The sequence below is a fragment of the Caenorhabditis remanei genome, chromosome V (assembly GCF_010183535.1).
Source record: "Caenorhabditis remanei strain PX506 chromosome V, whole genome shotgun sequence".
Classification (NCBI taxonomy): domain Eukaryota; kingdom Metazoa; phylum Nematoda; class Chromadorea; order Rhabditida; family Rhabditidae; genus Caenorhabditis; species Caenorhabditis remanei.
In genome coordinates, this window is record NC_071332.1 from 9,991,884 (window position 1) to 10,019,838 (window position 27,955).

Sequence of the window (27,955 nt, forward strand, 5' to 3'; positions counted from 1 at the left end):
TGCCAACGGTCCCTTTGGCGCACTCACGGTTTTTCTTTGCGCAAAACTCGTGTCGAAGTCGCAGCTTTTCGCCGTTTTTCTTTAAGTTTCTCACGGCAGTCATGGTTCAATCGATTTTCAAGTTTTATTATCGGGTTGTTATCAGCAACTTGAAACCTATTTTTGAATTGAATTCGTAATTTTCAGTCATATGTGGCCACGGAATGAGATCCCAATGGAAGACGGATCGATGACACCCGAAGACCAAGAACCCGTAACTGATAACGACATGGAATTCGATGTGAGTCGGAGTTCTGAAAGTTGACTTAAAAATGAACTTGCTCACCCATATTAATGAAATCTTCCAGGTAAATTCCGAGGAGAACTCCTACAGCAACGGCTCAGGCTCCAGTTACAGTGCTGACAAACTATCATCGTAAGTGTAAATGCAAAGAACATTCTACAAATTCATTCACCTCTAGGCCTCTACAACATAAGTTGGATTTATCCGCATCACCGACACGGAATAATGACATAAATCCACGTGTGGAACATTTGATTGCTCTCTTCAAGGTAAAAATTAACCACGGGAACGCATGTGACATTGAGGCGTTAATTGCCGTTAGTGTTTATTGCAAAACCGCCAAGTAAAAAATAAAGTTCTCAGAATGCGCGGGAAATGTGTTCAAGTATTTTTTGATTGATTATTTGCATAGTTAGCTATGAACATGGCTTGAAAACCATCAATACATAACGCTCAATATCTCTAAAACTAAACGTGTGCACTGGGCTTGGACTTCAACCAATATTGAAAACTGTTCAGACCTGTTTTTTGTAGATTTTTTTAGCCCGCATATGGATCGATAAGAATTCCGGTGTTTTTAATTTTTGTTCCCGCCATCGGTTTTCATTTATTGTATTTCAGGATTTGTCAGCTGGAGAACAGATGGACGCCTTCAGTCGACTAATTCCAGAATCTACCATGGCGAATATTCGACAGCTGCGCGCAATCATAGAACCACATTTCCAGAGGGATTTCCTTTCCTGCCTGCCAGTTGAGGTATTAAAGACTGCTAAAATTATAATATGACTCATTTTTCATTTTTTTTAGCTCGGTATGAAAATACTTCACAACTTGAATGGCTATGATCTGATGAAAGTTGCTCAAGTATCAAAGAACTGGAAACTTATGTCAGAAATCGATAAAATTTGGAAAAGTCTCGGCGACGAAGCTTTTAAAAATCATCCACCTCCTAGGTAAGTCCGCCTCTCTCTTGCTTAAATACTAAAATGTATTTCAGTGATCGAGTAAGAGGGGCCTGGGAAGCTACAGCTGTAGCTGCCGGTGTCGTCATACCGGATCATGTTCAACCATGTGAGCTTAATATTCATCGATTCATGAAGCTTCAGAAGTTTGGAGAGTGAGTTTATTTTCTGTTCTACTGTTTTACGCAACATTTTTCAGCATCTACGATCGTGCTCCAGACAAGTCACGCTACCTTCGTGCTGACAAAATAGAGAGAAACTGGAATTCAAATAATATTATGGGATCAGCGGTACTTCGAGGTCATGAAGACCATGTCATTACTTGTATGCAAATTCATGATGATTTGTTGGTCACTGGATCCGATGATAACACACTGAAAGTGTGGTGCATTGATAAAGGAGAAGTTAAGTATACGCTGAGTGGTCATACTGGTGGTGTTTGGACATCTCAAATATCTCAGTGTGGACGATTTATTGTCAGTGGGTCAACCGATCGGACTGTTAAAGTGTGGAGCACTGCTGATGGTTCACTTCTACATACACTCCAAGGGCACACTTCCACTGTTCGATGCATGGCGATGGCTGGTTCAATGTAATAATCGAGTAATCATTTCTGCGTTCATCTCATTCCTAAATTTTAGACTTGTTACCGGATCTCGTGACACTACTCTACGAGTGTGGGACGTCGAAACTGGTCGTCATCTAACTACTCTTCATGGTCATCATGCAGCTGTCCGATGTGTACAGTTTGACGGAAATACCGTCGTTTCGGGTGGATATGATTTCACTGTCAAGATATGGAATGCTCACACTGGCCGATGCATTCGCACTCTAACTGGTCACAATAACAGAGTTTACTCTCTTCTAGTGAGTCATCAGTGATGAAATCGTTACTGTTCAATCGACCAAATTTCAGTTTGAAAGCGAACGTTCAATCGTGTGTTCTGGGTCTCTCGATACCTCAATTCGCGTGTGGGATTTTACAAGACCGGAAGGAGACGAATGCATTGCTTTGCTTCAAGGACATACCTCACTGACATCTGGAATGCAGCTAAGAGGCAATATACTTGTCTCATGCAATGCAGATAGTCATGTCAGAGTGAGTTTTCATTGCCTGGCTCCAATAGGACCAAAGTTACCAATATTAGTTGTTTAAACAAGTAGCTCTTCTGCTCACTTGGTATACATATCGTGATCAGGCTCAATTGGAAAGAATTGGTCCTGATGTTGCGATGATATGTTGCCAATTTAAAACATCACCGGCTGTTTCCACAAGCCGGAGTGATTTTCGATGTTAAACAAAGGTGCACAACGATTTTCAAAAGTATCGAAAAGCACACAAAGCACATACGCTACAGTATGCTATGATTGTTCGAAATCGTGTTAGAAAAACAGGAAAAGAATAGAAAAATATGTTCTGAATTCAGGTTTGGGATATTCACGAGGGAACATGCGTACATATGCTTTCTGGTCATCGATCCGCAATAACATCTCTCCAATGGTTCGGTCGAAATATGGTTGCAACAAGCAGTGATGATGGGACTGTAAAACTTTGGGATATCGAAAGAGGCTTGTACATTAGATCTTGTCCAGATGATAAAGTTTTCTTTCAGGAGCACTGATTCGTGACCTGGTCACACTTGATTCGGGAGGTAACGGTGGATGCATTTGGAGACTGTGCTCCACATCTACTATGCTCGCTTGTGCAGTTGGATCTCGCAACAATACCGAGGAGACAAAAGTTATTCTACTAGATTTTGATTCTCCCTACCCGTAACTCGTCCCACTTTCCTTTCATGTTCCATTTCACAATGCACATAAACAGTTCCTGTTTAGGAGCAATTATTCCTATCAAACCCATATTCAAATTAGAAACAAGTTTTATCATATCATGGAGTATAATCGAAATCACCCAGTATTGAATTGCCAGACTAAAACTATTTTCATGTGTTTTTTTAAACTTTTTAACCCTACCAGCTTATTTTTCCCTCTTTCAAGCCACTTTCTCACTATTTTCTCTTTCCGCTCTGTTCGTTTCCTATAATTCGGGTTTCCATTTTCCTCTAAGTATAATACTGGATTATAGAATTTTTAGCTTCTTGTCATTTGAAATTATTCAACCCCGTCGTTTGCATGCTTTATTGTGTTCACTCTAAACCTCTCGCGTTGTTTTCTTCTTCTGAGCTTCAAATAGTTAGTGCACTTCCGTTTTACCTTTCTTGAAAAATAGTCCGATTCACTCTTTTATCAGCCAAATCAAAATGTAATTCTCTCCCTTCATGTCATTTCCATCGTTTATATTGTGTCCGTTTCATATATTATCGTGGATATAACTAAAGTAAGTAGTATAATAACGATGTCTTCATAATTAATCAAGTGGCAACAGTTCTAAACACTCGTCAGTATTTTCTGCCTAAAAGTTTCTCTTATCAAACTGTTATGTTCCAGAAGCACGGTCATCTGTATGAAATTTAGATCACAAGTCTCTCTAATATTCTCTCAAACCATCAGGAGATATTCGTCAAGCAAACTCAAAACGCCTGCTTACAAAATGGAATCGATAGAACCACGACTTTTGAAAATTGACAATGAAGATTTTCGGTATTCTGAAAGAAACAAATTTGTTGTTTGAGAAAACGATTTCAGAGCTCTATTCACACCCCAACTCTTGAAACTTCGAGATCTGTTCGCAAAACGAAACTATGAAATTCGGATTGCTGGTGGAGCAGTTCGAGATCTTCTTATGAATATTCGTCCGGCAGACGTTGATTTCGCAAGTACTGCCACGCCAACACAGATGAAGGTTCACATTGAAAAATTAAATTTTAAATTTACTTGACATCTGTTTAGGAAATGTTCGAGGAAGAGAACATTCGAATGTTACACAAACGAGGAGAGGAACACGGAACGATCACTTGCCGCATTCATGAAGCTGAGAATTTCGAGGTCAGTCTGAGTTCTTTCTCGGAGATTTCCATTATTTCCGTTGTAATAATAGCCAAAAGAATAATTACGGTTGAGATTCTTCTTTTTTAGATCACAACTCTCCGCATTGACGTCGTCTGTGATGGAAGACGCGCCGAAGTGAAATATACAACTGACTGGCAGCTAGATGCAAATAGGCGCGATCTCACGATTAACTCTCTATTTTTAGGTTAAAATCAATTCTGAAATTACAATTTCATTTCTTTATTTTCAGATCTCCATGGAAATGTTGTCGATTATTTCGGTGGAATCGCAGACATTGAATCGCGCCGAGTCGCTTTTGTTGGTGACGCCCGTCAACGAATTCAGGAAGATTATCTTCGCATTCTCAGGTACGAAAGCCAACAATTCTTGATTGGAAGTAATTCGTTCAGATACTTTCGTTTCTTCGGCCGTATTTCTAATACACCAGAACATGAAGCTGACACAATACAAGCAATTATTGATAACAAAGATGGTATGGCTGGAATTAGCGCAGAGAGAATTTGGACGGAACTCAAAAAGATTGTCGTTGGAAGAATGGCAGACATCGTCGTGAAATCGATGATTGAACAATGTCAGCTACAAAAGTATCTAGGATTGCCAGAAAATTGCAATCTCAACAGATTCCAGAAAGTAAGTAATCGCAAGTGACATCGAATAATCAACTTCTTATATTCAGGTCTTCACCCGTTTCCCAAAATGCGTCGAACCAATGACAATGATTGCATGTCTCTGTGAAGAAGAGGAACAGATAGCATCATTCCACAAAATGACAAAACTCTCCAATGATGAACGTCTTCTCGGAGAGTTCATTCTACGCGAGCGAAATGCAGCCATTGAGAATTTGGATAATAATGACTGGTGGATTGATAGAATTGTCGATTTGGAAGTACGTCCTGGACACGAAAACCAGCTGGATCGTCTCCGTTTGCGACTCGATCAATTGGCAAGAAGTGTACTGGCTGACGAAGAACGTATTCAGATGATTGAGAAATTCGTGGCTCCACAGTTTCCTATCACAGGAAAAGTTTTGATAGATTCGAAAAAGGTTCACCAAGGGCCACATGTGAGAAATGTGCTCTTTTATCTCTTCGATTTGTGGAAGGCATCAAGATTCACAGAGACCAGAGAAACACTTCTAGAGCATGCTGGTGATGCTGATATACCAGATCTATCAAAAGACAAGAAGTCAAAATCTCCAAAACGATAAATCTTTTTTCATTGTTGTTTTTTACTGAACCATGATTTTTCCTTTATCTGGCTCTATAAAATGATATTTTTGTTATTTGAAAATCGTTATGTTCCATACACACAAGAACCCCTCTAACCCTATCGATCTCTTCACTTTACACTGCTCTTCTTCTCCTTCCACCAGTCAAAGGGTCACGCCTCAAGTCTGATTAATCATAAAAATACAGCCGTCAGCTGGTCTGAACTCTCCGAATCCTCAATGATCTCTACGTCTCTCTCGAAGACGAGGCGGACCGGGAGCACTTTGAGCGCAAAAAAGTGTCTTCGGGAGCTCTTTTTTGCTTGATTCTCGCTCTCTTCGATAGAATTCTTCTTGATTTTTGCAGAAATGGCACGGCGTTTCGGTTTATTTTCCGTGATTCTTTTGCTATTTTCAAATGGAAATATTGCCGAAAATTCTAAAATTTCACATCAATCAGCTGGAATATATGTACGATTGAACCAGAAGGCGGTGGATTACGTGGCAGGTATCTTTTTTTTTCAAAAGTTGAATCGAATCGAAAAAAATTCAATATGCTATAGCCATCAGTAGAATTTCATATAGTCATCAGTTTTTCCTTCCGATCAAACATCTTATCTTGTTTATTATTTATCAGATTTGGCCTCCGATGCTCTTCCTGCAATTCTCAACAACTTGAGCCCTCCGGATATCGTCACCGACATCGCAACAATCTCCAAACTTCACATTTCTAATGTTGCCAAACCAAATATCAGTGCAAAGTTCATAAATGACAAAGGTGTTGCCTATAACATCACTTTAGCTTCATTCCGTGCAAGTGCTTTCGCTCAAATAAGTGTTTTTTTATGGACTTATGAAGGAGATTTTACTGCTGAACTTAAAGAACTTTCAATCCAATCGGAACTCCATTTTGAGTATAATGGTACAACTACTGTGAAGGTTGGCTTGAATTCGAAGGAAACTGAAATCACATAATGAAACTTTCAGGCTCCTGTATGTAATGTAACTCATTCTGAACTTTCATTGGTCTTCCCACCCGGATCAAGCTTATCTGCTCTTCAATCAGAGATTAAGGGACAGGTCAGTTACCCAAATAAAAGTGAACACTTGACATTCACCGTTTTCAGATTGTATCTGCAATCCGTGACGCTGTATGCTCTACTGCTGTGGAAGCTCTAACATTCGTCATGGCTCAGAAACCAATTCCTCCAGAGAGTCCCACTTATCAGAAACCCGCTTCAGGAGATCCAAATGGTTTCAGTGTAGCTGAATTGGGAGCTTCGTTATGTCAAGTTGATACAGTGAATGGAAAAGATGATTCTGCTGAGGAGTTCGAGACGACCACGACACCTGTTTCAGACGATAATAACTCTAGTTTGACGGGGGAAGAGACTCCACAGGCCTATTGGGGAATTGATTTGTCAGTTAACCATCCACCTACTTTCACAGATGAGGTACTGTTTAATAGAAATAAAGAAACAAGAATATATTTATTGTAGGATATGATAATTGGATTGGATGGTGGAATCCTGTTCAATGGATGGAAAGCAGACTCTGCCCGACAACCACAAGTTCTCAATAAAACTCGATTGGATAAGAAAATGGTTGGAATTCTTCTTTCTGAGTACATTCCAAATACTCTTTTTCATCACATTTACATGTACGATCTCGGAAATTTCAGACATAGGTTAGTATGGCTCAACTTCTGAAATATTACATCATAATTTTCAGATATACTCCGACTGCCCTCCCAAAAATCCTTCAGAAACTCTCAAAAGCAATTTGTTCCAAATGTTACATTGAAGTTTCTGCGAATTTGACAGAGTAAATATTTTAGCTGAAATATGAAAATCCACTGTTAATTTCCATTTCAGACAGCCACGCCTCGAAATCGATGCCCATCTCGGAGCTCGAGTTCAACTCTCTGGAAACGTGTCCATCATGTTCCACGGAAGAGAAGAACTTCATGATGTTCTCACTGCTAATACCAAGTTGCATGTGACAGTAAGCAATGAAACGGGGAGCAGATTAATCTATCAATTTTCAGTTGAAACCAACAGTTCGTCATTCTAGAATCTTTGGAGATGTCTCGCTGACCAATGTTGATGTCAATGTTTTCGACGTAAGTGTATACTAACATTTTGATGTAAACTGAAATGCTTCCAGCTTGGTCTCGGCGGTCCTCTCGCTGCTCCAATCGAGAAACTCTTCTCATTTGTGGTGCCACGTGTCCTCTGGCCTCAAGTCAAGAAACGTCTTCGCTTCGCAATGAATCGTCGTGGTGTCAAACTTCCAATCTTCTGTGGCGTTGAACTGGAACATACTGAACTTGATTTCGTGAATCATGCTATCCTTTTGAACACTGATTTCTCTTTCGATTTGCCACTTTTCTTGGCTAAATTCAAGAAATATTTGGAAGTGAAAAGCAAGATGAATCCAAATCTGCCGAAATATGTGATTGTTTAATTTCTCTTAATTTCTTGTGTGTGTGTTATGATGTAATGAATTTTATTTAACGCCTCTGTATTTCTGAACTCAAAAACTGAATAATTCTGAAGCATGAGATACGACAGAACGAACAGAAAGTCTATATCACTAGTAACTTCCAAACAAAACTATAATAATTTTCTTTTGTGATCCGGAAATTAGTTAGTCAGAGAGTATCTTCCTCTAGAAACACTGAGAAGCGAAAGAAAAATATTCGGTCAGAACGTGGACAGCCGAGGTTTTCCAATTCTCAGCATCATGTTTTCATGTTTTCATTCATTTTTTTCAGATTTTCAGATATTTCTTCCTATATGAGCGTCATAGAAATGTCAAACTACGAAAGACTCAAAGATCTTGTTCAATGGCTTTCGCTCTTCTTTTCCATATTTTTCAACTCAGTTCTCATCTTGTTAATCGTCACAAAATCTCCAAAAAAGATGGGAAACTATCGGTATCTGATGCTATACTTTTCATGTTTTGCAATCTTTTTCTCGACTTTGGATGTTATTGTTGGACCTGTGAGTTTGATTAAATCGACAGATCTTTGGAATGAAAAAAGATTCAGTTCATTCATGCTCATGGGACAAGTGCATGTCTACTGATGAGGAAGAGTGAGTCAGAAGTGGTGGCTAATATCCAATATATTCTTTTAAGTAAGTTGATGAAAAAAAATAAAACAAACACTATATACATAATGTTTTCAGTTCTTCTGTGTTCTTGCTTTGGAGTAACTATAACTTTCTTTTCCATCCACTTCGTATTCAGATACTTTGCTCTTGAAAGGTCTGATAACTCTTTTTCTAATTTAGAATTTTTAAAGTAATTCAGAAAAGGCAGAATCTCATATTTTGATGGCGAATATCTGTTCATTTGGTTTTCGATCCCTATTATTTGTGGTTCAATCTGGGGAGCAACTCTCCATTTTCTTGTACGAAACAATGATGAAACTACAGAAAATTTGAGGTATTTCAGCTATCTTTATTCCAAAACTTAAATTTTCTCGATTTTAGAGCAAGTTTTTTACTTCATTACAATCTGGAAACGAAGGATGTCATCTATATCGGAGCATCGTATTGGAGAACAAACGAAAATGGGAAAATGGAAATGGTCATTACAAGTGTCATTGCTGCCTGCATATTCTTCACAATTAAGGTTTCATACGATTTTTAGAAAGCAAACACATAATCTGATTCTCAGGGTGCTTCATTCTCGATTGTCTGTTATTATGGATATCTGAGTTATCGGAGAATCTCAGAACTACCAAATGAAGGAGATTCAGCATTCACGAGAAGTTTACAAAGGCAATTGTATAAATCACTCGTCATACAGGTTTGTGTCAGATGAACTGCACTTTAAATGCAAGACGATTTCAGGCAGCAATTCCTATCCTTTTGATGTATCTTCCCATTGGAACATTTCTGATATTGCCTGCATTCAATGTGAACATTGAGTCATTCAGTAAACTTGCAACTCTTTTTTATGCAGTTTATCCAGCTGTTGATCCGCTCCCACTGTTTTTTATAATTGATAACTACAGAATTGCTTTACGAGGTTTTATCAAAACGATGATAGTGACATGTATATAAATTTCAGGTTGCTTCTATGGATGTTTTTCTGTGAAAGTCAATCGAGTTTCAGTGACAGAAGATGACGGATAAACTACAATTCAATATCGAAGCAATAACTGTGTGCACCTCGAAATGACTACGTGTTTTTTAAACTTCTGGTCTCGTTGTGAACATTGCTTTCTTTGGTTTGAAAATAAAACTGTTTCACCTGTTTTTAAAGTGATATTTCAAAAAAAAAATCATACGAAGTGCCCAAAAACTGCTTCCACGATGTGATGTAGATCAAACGTCTATTTTAAAGTGGAATTGCTTCATGGAAGTTTTCTCTATGAAAGTAGGAGTTTTTAAAGGCAAAACAAGTTTTAAACCTATTCTATCTTCATGTGTCATGTCACCTGACAAGCAGGTGAAATTTGTCGTTACACCTACACTTGAAACAGATTGCAGAAAGATGAAATCATCTAAAAATGAATAGAAAATGAAAAAAAAAGAAATGTGAACAATCAGTTTTCAATTTTACGGAATGAGATTTGTTACAGCAGAAACGACGCTAAAAACATTTAAACGGGAAACTGAACTAGGATCTTTTAGAGCGGCCCTTTTCAGTTTTGTGATAAGTAAACCTGGATCTCAATTCAGATAATCACATAGAAACTAACTAGAGTTCATCGAGTTCAGAGAAACAGAGTGCCAATCGTTGTACACCTTCTCCAGATTTTCTATTTTCAAAATCATTTTCACCTGTTGTTTCTTTGTAAGTGCCTTGCCTCTTGTAAAAAACCAGAAAATGAGAAAATCCATTTGGGTTGACCAGACATCACAGAGCTTATCGAATGTGTGATTAGATTTTGCCCTGATTGAATCTCAATTAACTTTTTGGTTACTTCTGGTTCCTTCATTGTATTTATTTTCATTTTCTATATTTTGGTCAGAAAATAAATCAAAATTGCTACAACTAACAATGCAACAACTCAATCGTCAGCAGAAGGACCGGGAGAAGAACTTCCAGAATTGCCAGCGAGTGCTCTTATGTCTCCAGGCTTTTATTGGTTTGCAATTAGTTCTTGTTTGATTGTAAGTTGTCTCATATCATTCATCTCATATTCTTGTTTCATTTTCAGACAAGTATTTTCGGGTCTACTGTAAACTTCTATCTGTTCTATAAATTTCTCAAACGAGACGGCAAAGCGAACGGTTTTCAGAAGATATGTCTTGTCAAAACACTTCCAAACTTTATGATATGCTTTGCTTTCTTGTTATGGGTTGTTCCAGTGACTGCTTTGGATCTAACCTACAGTCAACTGCCATACAGATTGAACAGTATTGTTGGTAGTCTGGCTGGCTCCTGGGCGTATCTTTTCAGTCAGTTGACCACTCAGTTTCATTTCAAAATTAATCAATTTCAGCTCCTTTCCTACAAGTTAGTCTCTCGTGTAATAGATTTTATGTGCTTTATTTTCCATTTGGTATAAAGATTTTAAAACGAGTGCCAGTAACAAATATTTCAATTGGATCTTCCATTCTTTTAGTAACATGCGTTTGTTCTGTTGGATTGCAAGGTTAGTTTGGGGGGACAGCTAATAAAATTGTGTGATCTTCGAAATAATAATCTGACTAATTTATTGACGGGATAGAGCAAAGTATACAAATGAAAACATGGAAAACAAGTTTATCAAATTTTGGGAGAAGTCACAGCCAAGAATACGTGTACTGAATAAATACTAGATGATGCTTCAAGTAACTAGCACTCACAAATAGTTTACAGAAACTTGCGGTTACGTCTACGATCCTAATTACTTCACTTGGCGTCCAGAGGGTCTTCCGTGTGCTGATAAATTATCAGAAGTTATTCTCTTCATGATATTTTCAATTACTTTCACTTCAAATGCATTCAATGTTGGCACTGGAGCACGTCTTCTTGTCAACAAAATGGTTGGAATGAATCGAGAAGAAGCAAGTCGGAGAAGAAAACGATGGATGATCATGTTCACCCAGAGTGTGATTCAAGATTGCTTGCATTTAGTTGATATCATTAATGCAACATATATCTGGAAATTGAGTGAAGAGCTCTGGTTTCAGTTTCTATTTTTGACATTGTCATTTATTATTATTTACACATTGGATGGGTGAGTAGATATTCCAAATATCACGTCTGAAATTGAGACTTTCAGAGTGGTGATGTTTATTTTCAATTCTGATATTCAACCTGCATGGTTTCGAAAAGTGATTCAAATGCAACCAGCGAGGAGTAGTAATGTGATAATAGTTGCTTCGAAAGCATCAACTTCGAATACGAATCAAATGTCTTAAGTACTGTGTACTGTTTATACGGGTCACAGTTGATATGAACACTGAGTTCTATGAAGTGATTTAATGAAATAAATTGTTCCGTTTACTGACTTCGCTTTTATTTGTTCTTTTATTTTCATTCATTCTTTTCTTACTATTAGTCTTTGAGTTTTCCCATTTTCGAACCAGTCTGAACGTTTAGTAAATTATAGATTAAGCTACACGTACCATTAAATAATTGTTTTTAGTAAAAACATCAGCAGACACTTTAATTTTATTTTTCTAGTCTTTTGATAAAATGACAAATTATAGAAATAGATTGGTTGAGATCATATGGAAAGATCTGGTTTAGGGTGTATTCTTTTGTAGACTATGTACTGATTTGAATTCTTCTAAATCATTGTTATATATTTTCACCGGAACTTGACAGACAAGAGCATGATTGGCTTATCTGGGGTTATTTTCTCATTTTCAGAGTAAAGATTTGTCTATGAATCAGGTAATTCTGTCGGCCCTTAATCAAATCTGCCACTCATTCAATTCCAAAAAAAACTTTATTTCCAATTATAAATGCAACACGTGGGCAGTTCTTATCTCTTTCCATTAGTAACCAATATATTTGTTCAAGATTCCTTCTTCTACAACGGAAAAAACTCCAATACGCGATCAGATAATTGAAGAAGTTCCCGGATTCTCTCAACAATTTTTTATTTCTGCTATTTCCTTCTGTTTTATTGTGAGTTTTGAGAAAGCATGAACTGAAGCAATGTCATACTTCAGACAAGTTTTCTCGGTACAATTTGCAATGTATTCCTGTTGATAAAATTCGCGACTCGGAGTGAGAAATCGAATGGATTTCAGAAAATATGCCTTATTAAAACTATCCCAAATATTATAGTATGTATTTCCTTTTTATTATGGGCAATTCCGTTAACTGCCTTTGGTTACACATATGATGAAGTAGCTTACTGGATCAACAGTTTGGTAGGAGGTATGGCAGGTACATGGGCTTATTTGTTGAGTAAGTTGGGAGTTGATTCAAAAAATATTCTCATGAATTACTACTTCAGCTCCAATATTGCAAGTTTCAATGTCCTGCAACAGATTTTATGTTTTATATTTTCCATTTGGCATGAAACCAGTGAAAAAGCTTCCAATGACAAGTTTAGCCATTGTATTTGCAATCATTTCTGTCACTATAGTCACTATGTTCACCATGCCAAGTGAGATTCTTTTCAAAACCCTTTGCGCAATGTTTCATGAATTCAGAAGGATGTGGGTACGTGTATGATCCAGAATACTTTCAATGGATACCTGAAGATGACGAATGTGCGGCAAACTTTGCAAATGGAATAATGTTTGCAATATTTGCAATTACATTAGTCTCGAATTCATTCAATGTAGCCACTGCTGCACGTCTTCTATTCAGTAAAATGGTCGGAATGACCAAAAAAGACTCTTCGAGACGACGACGTAGATGGATGATCATGTTCTTACAGGTATTGTTTGGAAGCCAACTAATATCTCCCAGGAACATTTTCAGAGCGTTATGACCGATTGTCTTCATTTGGTTGATATCATAAATGCTACTTATATTTATAAATTCAACGACGAGCTCTGGTTTCAGTTCATTTTTTTGACGATGTCTTTCATTTTGATTTATACTTTGGATGGGTAAGACACTTGAACTAATAATATTTAAATTGAAAAATATACCTACCAGATTCGTAATGCTGATATTCAACCAACATTTTCTTCCGAAAATCTGTAGAAAGAATGGGAAACAAATGAGTGTGATGGTTGTCACTTCACGGATATCAGTTACTACATTATCAAAACAATAGAAATTATTTATATAATTTTATTAGTTTGCTGATTTCCAATAAAATGCTTCAAGTGCTTTAATCTAGCTCTATTCCAAAAAGTTAAAACAAGTCTGAATAAGTTCCCATGCCCACTCTTTCATCGAAGATCAAAAACTGAATTCTTCCGACTTCATCTGACTAAACTAGTCACAAAATGAATACAAATCTCTTCGAGTTTTTGTTCGGAAGTTTTCGAATTCTAGTTAAAACAATGAAGTTTGCTTCAATGAATTCTATAATTTTCCAATTTCTACACTTGAATAACTTTTGAAAATTAAACTTAGCCCTTGTCACCTTACATCATTACTTCAGCAGTTTTGGAAACCTTCAAATCAAAAATGGAAATGGAGCATCCAGCTCGAGTAAACATGAATTTCAGTTTTTATATTTTTTCATTAATTGTTGTTTTCATAGTAAGTTCCTTTGGGTTCATTTTACAATTAAAATTATTCAATTTCAGGCAAGTTTAATTGGATGCTCAACAAACTTATATTTTGTGTTCAAATCACTTGTTCGGAAATCGAGTTCTAATGGTTTTCAAAATATCTGTATGGTTAAAACTATCAACAATTCTATTATATGCACCACATTTTTGTTTTGGGTTCTTCCAATAACGTTGTCGAGTTGTACTTACTCCGAATTGAACTATACTGCAAATCGAATTCTCAGTGGAATTTCTGCTATGTGGGCATATATATTAAGTTGGTGAATCTAGGGAATTAGTATTGAATCAGAATCTTCATTTTCAGATTCCCTTCTGCAAGTTTGTCTAGCGTGTAATCGTTTCTATGGATTATACTTCCCATTTGGAATAGTGATATGGAAAACAGTTCCAATGACAAAATTAGCGTTGGCCATTACAATCACATTTACTACCATCTTGTCGATCATGACACTTCCAGGTAAATAGATTACCGTAAATACTGTATTATAACGGCATCTGTAATCAGGCTTGGTCGGAGAAAAATTTTCGGAGAATCGGAGAATCGAAATTTTCTCCGAAAAAAATGCCGGAGAATCGGATATCCAAAATTTTATCCGAGTTTTTTTCTCGGAAATCGGAGAAATTCGGATAACTTCGGAGAATCCGAAAATGTTCCCAAAAATGCTACTAAAACGGATTTTCTGTTGCGTTTTTCAGAATTCACTTTTCTAAAACAAGTTTAATCATCATTAAAAGCTTTTATCAGTAAAAATGCAACAAAAACAGAGTGTGGAGTGTCGTCGTCTCCGAAATTCTCCGAAAGTCGGAGAATTATCCGTCGGAGAAATTCTCCGAAGAAAGTCGGAGAATCGGAGAATCGGAGTATCCGATTCTCCGACTCCGGCCAAGCCTGCCTGTAATAGAACGGCACCTGTATTATAACGTCACCCCATCTATACTCAGAATTCATGAATATGACTATAACGGTTTTTTCTTGGTTCTGATTAGAAGAAGGGTATTTAGAAACTTTTTGATCAGCAAATAGAAGGCCCAAACAAGTTCTTTCGTTTAACTTTAATGAGTTTCTGAAACAACGAAATTTCTCTTTGAGGCGGTGGAAAAAATTAACGGCATGCCGCTATAATACAGTATTTACGGAATATTACAATTTCTTCAAATATTCAGAAATTTTCAGCTGGCTGTGGCTACGTCTATGACCCAAGTTTTTTCCTCTGGAGACCTGAAAACCACGAGTGCTCAAAACGAATTTCAGTAATTTCCATATGTTATACTCGGTACGACAATCACTACGAACTTGTTCAATATTGCAATTGGAGTTCGTCTTCTAGTTAGGAAGATAAGCGGAATAAGAGAAGAACAAGCGAAAGAAAGAAGGAAAAGATGGATGATTATGTTCATTCAAGTGAATCTGAATCTTTGAATATCGAAAGAGTTATAATTTTCAGAGTGTAATCCAAGACTGCTTACAATTATTTGACACAATCAATTCATATTATATTGTCCTTCTCAGTGAAAAAGTTTGGTTTCAGTTCATATTTGTAACTTTTTCACTTTTATTCATTGCTACATTAGATGGGTTTGTGTGGAACAGGGAGAAACTTGACAAATGAAAAAGATTGCAGACTTGTAATGTTTGCCTGTCACACTGATATTCACCCCGAATGGATCAAAAAGTTTAGAGCCAAATCAAGAAAAGCGACTCTAGTTCCTGTTACTTGCAGTGGTCATTCTTTGAATAATTGATTACTTGACTTTTTTAATTTTTGTTATAATGCTGAGGTCATGTAACTCAGAAGTCATGCTCGAAACGAGAAATAAAAATTCTCTCAAAACTGCGTCTGGAAAATAACAGAAATAAGCATCATTGGTCTAGACGAAAGTATAAAAAGCGGATGGTACTCAGTAGACTAATTCCTTAAAAAATATTAAGTAACCTCCAGCTGATTATGAGATTCACAGAATGACGGAAAATATATATTACTGAAGCTTTGATTGGAATATGAATAGCTTATAGACAAACAGGATGTGGCGTCACTCAGTACGTATAGTTTTGCTGGAGTAAAAATAGAATAGTTAATTACATTTCGGAAGTTTTTTCTTGAAATGAAAACAAAGATTAGAACAAGTCATGACAATCGCAAAAACATATTTTGTCTGAATTCTATCTTTTTCCCACGTCTGTTTTCAAAATTTTCTTATTTCACCTATATAGTACGTACTCGTTGAAATCATTTTCCCATGATCCATGTCCTAGTCATGCTTTTATTTCACCAACTTTCAGTTTTAGAAGCTTGCAGTTTTTGCAATGTATCAGCCACTGATAGTCGCCGCAATCACTTTTTTGGTACTCAACCTCACGTGAGAAACTTTTTTCCTTAAATTATCTGTTTTCCAGATTACAACACCTGGTGCGATCACAAACATATTAGTATTTATGTCTGCTCAGAGAATGAGTTCTATGAATAGTTCCTTTGGAATCATAACTAAAAATCAAGCAGTTTGCAATACTATGATGTGTCTCATATTCTTATTGTACGTCTTCCCAATGCAGTTGAGGTGAGGATCTTTAAACTTTAGAAAAAAGTTCAAAAACAACGGTCAAGTTGATGCCGATGGGAAGGGTTTTGCATTCTTTTGGGAACGCGGTTTGTTCGTTTGATGAACAGTTTTTGGTTTCACAAGGAAACCGGAGGCCTTCTGCAAGCAGAAGGAAAGGCAGATAACCCATCGACGTCGGACCGAAGTGAAATTGAGAGAAATGTAGAGTGTTTATATACCCAGTGGTCGGGTAGTGACCGACGTTTTGAGGGAAATGGCTAAGAATTGTTGCGTCTGATTTCGCAAGAAAGGATGGAAGAATTGTGAAAAAGGACGGTGATTCAATTTCAAAATTCAAACTCTTACATAAATTACTTTTTAAAAAAATGTTTTTCATTTCAGTGATGTCGTTTTTCTGATAAAATATTCACATTTTCTTGGACTGGCAGCAATGAGTATCTACGAGATATCCAATCTCTTACATCTTCTGATTGCATTGAACCGCTTTTGTGCTATTTTTATATCTTCTCATTACGAGAAAATATTCTCCAAATTTGGAACAAATATTATGATTCAAGTGATTTGGGTTGTGGCACTTATCATGTGCTCAATATTTTATGAATTTATCGGTTGTTATTTCTCATACGATGAAATTTCCTGGACGTTTGGATTCCTGGGAACTGAGAAATGCACTCGATTGACTTGGTACACAGACTTTGCTCTGAACACTGTTTTGATAGTTTTGACATTATTCATCAATTTGTTGACAGCATTCAAAGCTGGAAGAAACAGTCGATCGTTGATGAATGCAGCTGGAATCAAAATGTCACAAAGGCAGAAACAAAGGGAACTGGGCTTCATAAAGCAGACATTTTTTCAAGGAATATCTATATTTGCTGGTCAATTCACTTATTATCTGATAGCTCCGTTGTTAACAAACCCAATTTTATTGTTTTTGGTTGCAAGTCTCTGGGCATTTATGCATGCAGTTGAAGGGTAATGATGGGAGCGTATAGTCTTTCTGATATACATAAATATGAACTATTTCAGAGGAATAATTTTAATTTCTAACAAGGAAATGCAGGAAGTTTTAAAGAAAGGAAAAAGTATGATCAGAGTTCTCAAGCAGTTCATATTCACTTTTTTCAGAATCAACGTCGGCTGTTTTTGTGTCAAGTTGATACCTATCCTTTCTCTATTCCCACCAAAACAAAATTAGTCAAAACAGGAAACCATTTCTTATTGCTAAATTCTCTCTTCTCCCTTTCTTATTTACTCTCATTGTTTATTTTTTATATTAAAACTGATAAATTTTTTCTGAGAACAGGTACTCTTTTATACTATTATTTCCAATTTCCAAAATTTTGTCTGAAAATGAGCATGACAATGGTTTCTTTTATTTTCCAATATATGATTTTGGATCGAGAAGTTGAACTTTGCTCAAAATTAATCAATTATCGTTTTCAGATAAGCTTCTTCTGAAGGGTTTGCTATGTTTATTTGCAATGTCGACTTACCCCCGTGTTGGATGAATATGAACAGCATGGGACGAGCTCTAGCTACTCCTTCGAGAAGAATCCGACAATCACCAATCGGAGTTTTACTGTGAACCACCAGACACAATACCCACTTCCATCTGTCAATTTATCTGTCTACCTTGATATTTTTCTGTGACACGATTAGACCTAATAATTTTGCTTCCTTGTTTTTCTAAAAATAAAAAAAAATTTCATGAACTACATATGTCAGAGAAATTGGTCTGATTAGATTGTCGAGCTCGCACGAGAAATTTTGGATCGTCAGACTTTCAAGCCCAAACCTAAGGCTAAATGAAGTTTTTCTTTCGAAAAGTTCAATTTTTGTTTTGATCATTTATGAACATGATTCCGAGAAGAGAGAACGATAGGAAAACAATATCTAGAAAAAGCAGGAGATTAAGATTTTCGAGTTTTGGTAATTTTCTATGCAAAACTACAGACTTGTCATTTCTTAAGTAAACTCCAAGTACTCTCAGACACCTTCACTTTGCTGGTTTACATGACTTTTCCAATGAGAATCTGATCCAGAAAATCTCACGTTTGTAGTGTTATCAAAGAGAAACATTACAATATTTGCTCTTTGAAAACTTAGCAAAGAATCAATTCATTGTTATAATCTAATCAACAAAGAATGCGTAGAATTATCCTAATTCTGACTTTAGGACAAGTATCCTTCACACGTACCATGAATTACTAAATTACAGTCACAAACTGGGCTATTCTATTATGTATGTGTCTGGTAACAGGATGGGCATTGTTTTCAGTTCAAGGTATCTTAGAGACAACAAAATCAAGCAATTATCTGATACAGATGGATGCGCCTGCGTTTATGATCCGAATATTTTCCTGTGGAGAAACGAAATATCAGAATGTACAGATATGATAGCTCCTTATATTCCATTTTTTGTGTTTGGTACAACTATTATAACGAATATTTTGAATGTGACGACAATAACTCGGTTGCTTATGGAAAAGATGACTGGAGTGAATGTAGAAGAATCAAAGCGAAGGAGAAGAAGATGGATGATCATGTTCATGCAGGTATGTATTGTTTTGTTTTTTGAAAATCGGAGCACTCTCACTAATTTTTCATTTTTCAGAGTGTTATTCAAGATTGCCTCCAGTTAATTGACATAATAAACTCTTACTACTTGTGGAAACTCAACGAAGACCTTTGGTTTCAATTCATGACTGTCACATTTTCTTTCCTTACGGTTACTGCAATAGACGGTTTTGTTATGTTTATCTGCCAATCGGATATCCATCCGAGATGGATGAAGAGACTGTCTAAAAACAACATCGGTGGAAGTAGTGTTGCAGTTCTGAAAAGTGGTGGAAACCTGTCTTCTACTAATTTTCATTAATATTATGTATCAAATATGAACTATTGAAAATAATAAACCTATTTTTAGAATTCCATGTTTCCCTCGCAATTATTACGTGGTAGACCTAGAATTTAATCAAAGATCGTATAACGAAATTTCCTGGTTTACTGGCTGAAGCTGGGCTGACAAGCACCTGCGAAATTGTTGACTGTCTGTGTTTTTACTTTATTACCTGATTATCAATCAAGAAAATAAAAAACGGAATAATAAATAGCAAGAGCTGATTTTCATTCAATCAAACGGCAATATGATCCTTCATTGTCTGGAAACGAGTATAATGTTTCTTGTATCTTTACTCGGATTCTCTGTTAATACATTCTTTTTTCTAAAAATGTCTTCAATACGGAACTCAATGAGCTCCTTTCAAAAACTATGTTTTGTAAAAGGCCTCTCGAATGCTCTCATTTGTGCTTCAATTATTTTATGGGCTGTTCCACTTTCAGCATTTTCAGCTAAAACTGAAAATGTTTGGAGAAATTTGAACATTGGAATATCAGAGTTAACTGCTTCTGGAGGTTATATTTTTGGACCACTTTGTCAAATTCTGATGGCTGCTAACAGGTTAATCGCTTTGTATCTTCCTATATGGAGAATGAAGTTTGAGAGATTTCCAATCACGAATCTAGCAATTCTTGTTTGTATTATTATCTCACTTTACTGTAGTTTTGTTGGAATGCAAGGTTGCGATTAAACTAGTTCAGAAGAATAAACCAGCAAGTTCAGGTCCGTGTGTTTTGATCTACCATCCAGAAACTTTTGCTTGGAGTCCCGAACTATCTACATGTGTAGACTCGATGGATGGATTACAGTTGCCAACTATTATAATCCTGACTTTGATTGCTATTACTTTCAATTTTGTTTCTGTTTTCAAGCTAGTCTACGAGAAAGTCTCTGGAATTAGTGCTTCTCAGAAAACGAGAAGAAGGAAGAAATGGTTATCCATGTTCATTCAAAATGTGATACAAGATACACTACATGTCATCGATATGATTAATTTCACTTTATTGTATAAGCTAGTGCAAGCAGAATGGTTTTATTTCATTTTTGTGAGCTTGTCGTTTGCAATGATTTATGTATTGGATGGGTACGTTTGAAAATAATTCTATCACTATTTCATCATGTCTTTTAGAATTGTGATGGTCCATTTTCACATCTTCACTCAGAAGAGAATGTTTCAACGAAAGGTGAAATTAGCCATGGTGGCGAACAATATTCAATTCAGTCCGAGACAAAATTAGGATCATTTCGATCTCCATAGTCTAACATCATTTTTTGTTCATCCGGTCAAGTTAGTACCATGTCGAGAGTTTTCCGATAAATAAAGTTTGTTTATTTGCTGGTCATTTGAATGTTTTTGAACTCGAGCATGAAGCTGAATCAACAAACTTTAGTATAAAAGTCGGAACAGACTTGTCAAAAATCATCCGATCTTTTAATTTCCATTAACGATCGAATTATGAATCTGAAACTTCATTCGTTATTTCTCATGCTATTGACATTGAAAATGTAAGTTTTGTCTAAAAATCAAGTGAGAAATCAGCTGTGAAATTTCAAGAGCATTCGGAGAAATAACGGAAGAAACTGAGAGAATTGTGGAGGATGCTGTGTTGAGAGCTTTGGATTCATTGACTGCAAATGTGGATTCAAGACAAGAACACTCATCAGAACAAATTATTGTTTCACAACAAGCAAACAGTGAATCCAAAATTGCCCAGTTCACTGGAGAGGTTTTGGAAGAGGCAACAAGGATTCTGGTGGAAGAATTCGGAATGGTTTACCCAGAAAAATATAGAAAAAATCTCTTAATGAAGTACTTTTTTCAGGATATTCTGCCAATGGCCAATGAGGTAATCAATAAATGGAAAAATGAAGAAGAGGAAGCTATATCAGAGACAACCACTCAGCCATCTGATTCGATTCGTTCCAAACGAAACGCAGTTATTCGTCCCAAACGTCAAGCCAACAACCGTCGTCGAAGATGTTTTTCTCCACCAACTGACTGCAATAACAGATTCCAGTAGGTTCTGGTATCGTGTCTCTCAAATATTATTTTTCATTCAATAAATATTGAATCAATCCTGTTTCAGTACAACAACTCGTGCTATCACTGGACTCTGTAACAACCGACAGAATCCTGAACTCGGAAACTCTGTTTCCCAGCTACGAAGACTAATGGGCGGAGCTTCTTATGCTGACGGTCTTGGTAGAATCCGTACAAGAAGTGCAAATGGAGAAGAGTTGCCATCTGCCAGATTGATTTCAAATACAATTCATGATGATAGAGCTAATCAAGTATTCTCTCCAAGTATCAACCATCTCCACATGATTATCGGACAGTTTATTGCTCATGACGTCATATTCATGCCGTCTTCAGTAGGTATGATAATATTCAAACTACAAAATGTTTAGTGGGCACATTTAATTTTTTCAGCTCGAGATGGAGGTGCACTCGACTGCTCCGCTTGTAATGCTGCCAGGAGAGTATCTGCAAACTGTGCTCCAATTCCAGTTCCCCGAAATGATCCATACTTTCGAACCCCATGTATGAGATTGACTCGAGCCCTCAATGGTCAAGAAAACTTTGGAGTTCGTACTCAAATTGGGCAGAACAGTCACTTTTTGGATCTTTCCACGGTCTACGGATCTGCTGATTGTGAAGCTGAAACTGTTAGATCTTTCCAAGACGGGAAAATGTTGACTTTTGATGACTTGGGATACACTCTTCCACCACAGAATCTGAATGATTCCAACTGTCAATCTTTTGCACCACTCCACTGTTTCACTTGTGGAGATTTCAGAAATAGTCTCCATCCAGCACTTATTCCAGGTGCACATTCTTATAGCTACCTTGAAAATAATTTCAATTTCAGTTCACACCGTATTTATCAAAGAGCACAACCGTCTGGCCAATCAAGTAAAAAGCGCTCGTCCTCGTATGTCAGATGAACAAATATTCCAACTTGTTCGAAAGATTATGATTGGAATGTGGCAACATATTGTTTATAACGAGTACATTCCAAAGTATTTGCCACAGAGAACAATTCGAAACTTTGGATTGAGACCGTTGAGAAATGGAGTTCATCGGGGATACAGTGCTTCTCAAGATCCCTCCATCACGGCAGAATATGCTGGAGCAGCATTCAGATTTGGGCACAGTCAGGCGAGATTTGACTTTCCAAGGTTGACTGAAGAGGGACGTCCAGCTGGAAATTTCGATTTGGGCCATGATATTTTCTATGCTGATCAAAACTATTTGGCAGGAATTGGAGGATGGGAACCAGTTATGAATGGTAGAGCTGAAAAAATCAGAACTAAAATTCTAAATTATAGACTTTAGGAATGGTCAGAATGCCAGCTATGAAATCTGATCGATATTTTTCTTTTGGGATAAGAAATCAAATGTTCGAAATTAGAGGAAGAAATGGATCAGGAGTCGATTTGGTATCGATTAACATCCAGAGAGGAAGAGATATGGGATTATTCCCATATGTGCAATACAGGTATTGAAATCGAGTTCTTTTCAAGTTTTACACTTTTTTTTTCAAACTTTCAGACAACTAGTTGGTCTCCCACAAGTCAACAGTTTTAGTGATCTGAATACAACAATGTCACGAGAGAATATCCAAGCTTTGAGAAATGTTTATTCTGACCCAGAAGATATTGATTTATATGTAGGAATAATGTTGGAAGAACCCCTTGCAGGAGGTCAATTGGGGCCAACTGCATCATTTATGATTGGGGAACAGTTCAAAGCATTGAAAACTGGTGACAGATTCTTTTATGAAAGTATTGTGGAAGGAACTGATAACTTTACACAAGGTTTGTCAATTCTTTCTATCTTCTGCCTGATTTGATGCCTGATATTTCGCAAAAAATCCATCCTAATTTTCAGAAGAGATCGACGAGATTCGAAACAAGGTCTCCCTCGCTAAACTCATCTGCACCAATATGGACTTTGCTGAGAGAATCAACTCGGATATTTTTGATCAGTAAGATTCGGCTATTAACCAAACAACAAAACTTCTAATTGTTTTCAGTCGAAGCAGACAAGTGGAATGCTCTTCACTCCGAGAAATCAACATCGAGAAGTTTCTCCGATAGTTGGCCAGGAAGTCTGCACGTAAATATTTAGTTTCAATATTGACTTTTCAACTTTCTTCGATTGTGAGAAATAAAGTGATGGCATTTAATCTTATTTTGATGTTTAACAGTAGATTGACAGTATCCGATGTGTGAAATCAACATAATTTTCAAAGTGTAAGATTCATTAGAATGAGATCAAAGCGAAGAATCAATGTATGTATTAATGAATGCAATCAGTTGTTTCTCCACTGAATTGATTAGCCAGATTCAAGGTTCCGATATCGTAATTTGTTGAGGATCCAGATCCAGACGCAACAGCGTAATCCGGAATGTTGATTGTCAATTTCTTCGAGCACAGCCCATTGTAGTTACATTTGTGGTAAATGTTAACTTTTGGATCCAATGTAAAGATCTTGGTGTATGTACCAGAGACTCGGAAGGTTCCGTCGTTGGACGATTTAGTGGAATCAAGCTTGGAATCCCAGACTGGAAGAGGCACAATTAAAATCTGGGTTACAAGATATTCTCAACAAACCTGTTCCATCTTCATACATTTTCACAAGAACGTTTCTAGCTGGCTGTCCTTGACAAACTAATCTTCCAGTAACAGAGATAGTTTGAGTACTTCCAACAACATTCAGAACAGCATGAGCAAGTTGAGAGGAAAGAAGAACAGAAAGAAGGAGAACAGTTGTAGTCGAAGTCATTTTTCAATTTAAGTGAATGAAGTCAAACTATGGAAAATGAATAGTTCTGTGATACATTTATAGTATTTCGAATGGTAAATAGAAAGAGAGTTATCGGGTAAACAAAGAGCCAAAAGAAACAGTGGCATTGTCAAAAAGTAAGGGAAAATAAGTAGTGAGGAGTGGGAAAAAAGGGACAACAAACATCGGGAAAAGGAGACTCACATGTTACTTTGGTTATAGCCTCTTAGTCTAAATATTTATGAGTCATAAGAGATTTCGAAAGATGAAATCATAATTATGGCATCATCAGTTAAGCACGAGTCGTCAATTGATCAGTTTGAGTTCAGTCAGTTCGCAATAACATTATTATTTATACCACTTCTTAGACCAGAACTTTGAACTCCTGACACGACGATACTTGATTTCTTTGGTGATACTTTGTTACTGTTACATGTATTCCAATTTGTATGAAAATATATCATGACCATTCCATCGAAAGCATAAACAGAAGCATACGACAATGAACAAAACACGAACGTCCACCAGACAGCGTCGACGAGTTTTGATGTGAAGTTGTAGTTTGCTATGTCAATTAATTGAATGAAGTCTTGAATAACACTTTGAATATACATCGATTGCCATTTCTTTCGACGTTTGGTTTTTTGAGCTTCACTTATTCCATTCATCTGAAACTTCATTGATTTGGAAACAAAGAAATGAAAAAAAGTTTATTTCCTCCCTTCAGTTTTGTAGTTTGTTTGCTCAGAGTCATACCTTATCTTTCAGCAACTTTAAGAAAGTTGCTAAATTGAATCCATTTGATATCACGGACAGGATTGCAATTGCCACAAAAACAGTGCGATCCATTGCGTGCCCACATTCTTCTAATCGTTCCGGAAGAATTATTAATATTTCTGGATCGTAAACGAGATAGCAATTTGCTGAAAATCATATTATTGGCCAAGTTTTTTTCCAGCCAAACTCACTGAAAATAGATATGATAATGTGTACATTTGCAAGTATGAAACATCCCAATAACGAAAAATTTGTAAATGAAAATATTGAAGATTGTGGATTCGAAAGTGGGAAATAAATGACAAACATCCGATTTACAGACATACAGACTTGAATAAGAGGACCAAAAAAGTAACAAAATCCACCGACTATCTGAGTTTCAATCAAGTTTTCGATTCTCGGTATATCATTCATTGTCTTCCCTAAAAAGGATAATGTAGAAGCCCAGAATGCGAAGAATGCACTCGTTAGTATATTCGGAATAGTTTTGAAAAAACACAACTTTTGAAAACTGCTCAATTGTTTCTTCTTCGTTGTGGAGAACTTGATAAATAAAATTAAATTGAGAACAAATCCGATAGTACCCGTCTGAAATCGTTCTATGAAAATGTTTCCGGAAAGAAAAGACATACCATAAACAGAAGCACAATGTAGATCCACATAGTATGTTTTGTTTTTAAAGAACTGAGAAGTTATGAGTCTTTTCATTCAAAACAAAACTAATTAGAACAGCGAGAAAACAGGGAAATTCAGGGTTGTTGTGGGAAGAATCGATAAATCGAAAACAAGAAAAATTCAGATAATTCCGAATCTATTAGGTTGGTGCATAAATTTCTTTCTTTTTTTGGACAATTTTTGTCATGAAATTTCTTGAAGGCTAATACCCCACATGAAAAGAAATATAGTTGATTAGTACCTATAAGTCATTGTAATTTTACCTGTGACTTGACGTCCGTCATCTGTCTAATCTCAGCCGCAGACACATCAAAACACATAAGGAACCCTTTTTCAGTACCATTCTTCGTCTCAGTTTTTTTCTTAGAAAATGTTGATGAGAAAGGGTGATTTATTCAAATTTGAAACATGCAAGGAACGTTATGTTTGAAAAAATAATAAAGACATTTGAATTGAGCAACGATAGTTTAGTGCCAATCCCGGAAGAAAAGTGAGGATCAGCAATTTAGGGATGTGCGAGTATTTTCAATTTTTCTTTAACGTTTAGTATGGAGTAGAATAGACATTGATGTATCTGAATCAATTTTGTTTGGAATGTTTGAGCACTTTCCCTCATTTCTCTGGAAGCGCGAAGTCAATATCATCACAATCACGTGATTTTTAAGTTTGATGAAGCCTACAGCTCCTGTTTCTTAGTCAATCCACTAGATCTTTTGCACAATTTCAGAACAATGTATCTACTGTTGATTATTTGTAACAAAATAATTCAGACTTGTTTGGGATCGTTGAGAAGAGACCTAGACTCCACCCAGGTCTACTGCTCAAAATTACTCAAAATCGCAAATATCATAGCGAATACATCACCCAAGTTTCATCACTTAATTGAATGGCTTTTTCATAAGTTTTATATGGCATAAGTTGCTCATGTTACCCTCTAACATATACAAATAGTTTTGTATAAATGTTCTTTCAAATATTTATGTAATCTGATTGAACCCAGCTGGACCCTGATTTCTCGTTGCTCTCAATCGTGTGATCGTAACTTTTTTGTTTTTAACATTCCGACTAAAAACTAAAATGTGATAACAAGATAAAGTCTTGTTCTATAAACTGAATTTAATTTCTCGTAAACATTTTAGCATTTTGATATCAATGCGACTAGAATCAAAAAAACTTTCCAAAATAGGCATTTGGTCGGCGACCGAAAAAGCCATCGTTTTCACGAGCGGACTGTCTTTGCACCAACTTGAAAAGTTACGTGATAGCCACTAAAGTGGTCATAAAAATGCAAAAAAGTTTGGGATGAAAAACAATATCACCGCTTAGAGATCGAGAACCAAAGTCACACCTTCAAAAAAGAAAGAAAATTATGCACCAACCTAATAGGTGTAAATTCTGGATTCAAAAAAATTTTCAAGCAGTGCTCTGAACTCCGGAAATGAAAGTACTCGTTTTCTTCTGTGACGATTTATGAAAGCAACAAACTCTTGAGTTAGAGTAGAAATAAATAATGACAGCTCCATCTAATGCATAAATAAATACGAAAGAAAATGTACTGAATATGAAATACCATAGGGGAGAGTCAACCGAACCAGAGATAATATTGAAATTCAGGAGATCTATAACTGGAGGAAAATCTTGAATTACACTCTGAATATACATAGACTGCCATTTCTTCCTTCTTTTCAGTTTTTGATCTTCACTTATTCCAGTCATCTAGAAATGTTGGAATGCTTTTCAAATAAAAGAATAGAATCAGTTGTACCTTATCTTTTACCAACTTTGCACATATCATCAAATTGAAACCATTCGATGTGAATGCTAGAATAAAAATTGAGTAAACAACGAAGCTATCCATTATTCTTCCACACTTCTCAACATTTTCTGACATAAATATTCCAAGTTCTGGATCATAAATAAAATAACAATCGACTAAAACAATAGTTTTGAAAGCATTTTCTACTCAAATAAACTCACAAAACTTTGGAATCCACACGGGTCCGCTTGCCAGAACGAAACACCCAAAAGTCAATAATTTAGTGTAGCGAAACTGATAAGAGGAAGATTTCGAAAACGGGAAATAGAGAGCAGCAAAACGATTCAAAGAAATGCAAATTAGAATCAAAGGAGCCAAATAATAACAGAATAATCCGACGAATTCAGCAACGAACACGTT

At 36.4% G+C, this 27,955-nt stretch overlaps 9 protein-coding genes across 9 annotated transcripts; 7 read left to right on the top strand and 2 right to left on the bottom strand.

Annotated features, from left to right (window-relative positions):
• Window positions 1-190: 190 nt before the first annotated feature.
• On the top strand, window positions 191-3,022 carry GCK72_018659 (uncharacterized protein; the record flags this gene model as incomplete). The annotated part of the gene is made up of 11 exons (XM_053732676.1): window positions 191-280; window positions 348-415; window positions 462-552; window positions 905-1,039; window positions 1,091-1,236; window positions 1,281-1,400; window positions 1,445-1,837; window positions 1,887-2,112; window positions 2,162-2,344; window positions 2,673-2,814; window positions 2,859-3,022. The coding sequence occupies 11 exons, from the start codon at window positions 191-193 to the stop codon at window positions 3,020-3,022; spliced, it is 1,758 nt and encodes a 585-aa protein (XP_053581589.1).
• Window positions 3,023-3,796: 774 nt separating this feature from the next.
• GCK72_018660 (uncharacterized protein) lies at window positions 3,797-5,422 on the top strand (the record flags this gene model as incomplete). The annotated part of the gene is made up of 7 exons (XM_053732677.1): window positions 3,797-3,846; window positions 3,892-4,048; window positions 4,096-4,191; window positions 4,282-4,399; window positions 4,445-4,562; window positions 4,605-4,845; window positions 4,892-5,422. The coding sequence occupies 7 exons, from the start codon at window positions 3,797-3,799 to the stop codon at window positions 5,420-5,422; spliced, it is 1,311 nt and encodes a 436-aa protein (XP_053581590.1).
• Window positions 5,423-5,791: 369 nt separating this feature from the next.
• On the top strand, window positions 5,792-7,888 carry GCK72_018661 (uncharacterized protein; the record flags this gene model as incomplete). The annotated part of the gene is made up of 9 exons (XM_003110279.2): window positions 5,792-5,930; window positions 6,060-6,361; window positions 6,410-6,502; window positions 6,550-6,876; window positions 6,922-7,109; window positions 7,154-7,246; window positions 7,297-7,426; window positions 7,470-7,544; window positions 7,589-7,888. The coding sequence occupies 9 exons, from the start codon at window positions 5,792-5,794 to the stop codon at window positions 7,886-7,888; spliced, it is 1,647 nt and encodes a 548-aa protein (XP_003110327.2).
• A 570-nt stretch (window positions 7,889-8,458) lies between these two features.
• On the top strand, window positions 8,459-9,495 carry GCK72_018662 (uncharacterized protein; the record flags this gene model as incomplete). The annotated part of the gene is made up of 5 exons (XM_053732678.1): window positions 8,459-8,520; window positions 8,738-8,872; window positions 8,920-9,061; window positions 9,107-9,238; window positions 9,283-9,495. 5 exons carry the CDS (start codon window positions 8,459-8,461, stop codon window positions 9,493-9,495), a joined length of 684 nt encoding a protein of 227 aa, XP_053581591.1.
• A 943-nt stretch (window positions 9,496-10,438) lies between these two features.
• Window positions 10,439-11,787, top strand: GCK72_018663 (uncharacterized protein; the record flags this gene model as incomplete). The annotated part of the gene is made up of 5 exons (XM_053732679.1): window positions 10,439-10,543; window positions 10,599-10,839; window positions 10,884-11,036; window positions 11,243-11,603; window positions 11,649-11,787. 5 exons carry the CDS (start codon window positions 10,439-10,441, stop codon window positions 11,785-11,787), a joined length of 999 nt encoding a protein of 332 aa, XP_053581592.1.
• A 1,111-nt stretch (window positions 11,788-12,898) lies between these two features.
• Window positions 12,899-13,610, top strand: GCK72_018664 (uncharacterized protein; the record flags this gene model as incomplete). The annotated part of the gene is made up of 4 exons (XM_053732680.1): window positions 12,899-12,989; window positions 13,036-13,265; window positions 13,310-13,440; window positions 13,490-13,610. The coding sequence occupies 4 exons, from the start codon at window positions 12,899-12,901 to the stop codon at window positions 13,608-13,610; spliced, it is 573 nt and encodes a 190-aa protein (XP_053581593.1).
• Window positions 13,611-21,023: 7,413 nt separating this feature from the next.
• Window positions 21,024-23,638, top strand: GCK72_018665 (uncharacterized protein; the record flags this gene model as incomplete). Its single annotated transcript, XM_053732681.1, has 10 exons — window positions 21,024-21,043; window positions 21,093-21,309; window positions 21,361-21,554; window positions 21,625-21,914; window positions 21,969-22,364; window positions 22,408-22,827; window positions 22,875-23,037; window positions 23,091-23,356; window positions 23,430-23,526; window positions 23,575-23,638. The coding sequence occupies 10 exons, from the start codon at window positions 21,024-21,026 to the stop codon at window positions 23,636-23,638; spliced, it is 2,127 nt and encodes a 708-aa protein (XP_053581594.1).
• A 202-nt stretch (window positions 23,639-23,840) lies between these two features.
• GCK72_018666 (uncharacterized protein) lies at window positions 23,841-24,327 on the bottom strand (the record flags this gene model as incomplete). The annotated part of the gene is made up of 2 exons (XM_003110330.1): window positions 23,841-24,106; window positions 24,156-24,327. The coding sequence occupies 2 exons, from the start codon at window positions 24,325-24,327 to the stop codon at window positions 23,841-23,843; spliced, it is 438 nt and encodes a 145-aa protein (XP_003110378.1).
• Window positions 24,328-24,656: 329 nt separating this feature from the next.
• Window positions 24,657-25,812, bottom strand: GCK72_018667 (uncharacterized protein; the record flags this gene model as incomplete). The annotated part of the gene is made up of 3 exons (XM_053732682.1): window positions 24,657-24,995; window positions 25,084-25,250; window positions 25,737-25,812. 3 exons carry the CDS (start codon window positions 25,810-25,812, stop codon window positions 24,657-24,659), a joined length of 582 nt encoding a protein of 193 aa, XP_053581595.1.
• Window positions 25,813-27,955: the final 2,143 nt, after the last annotated feature.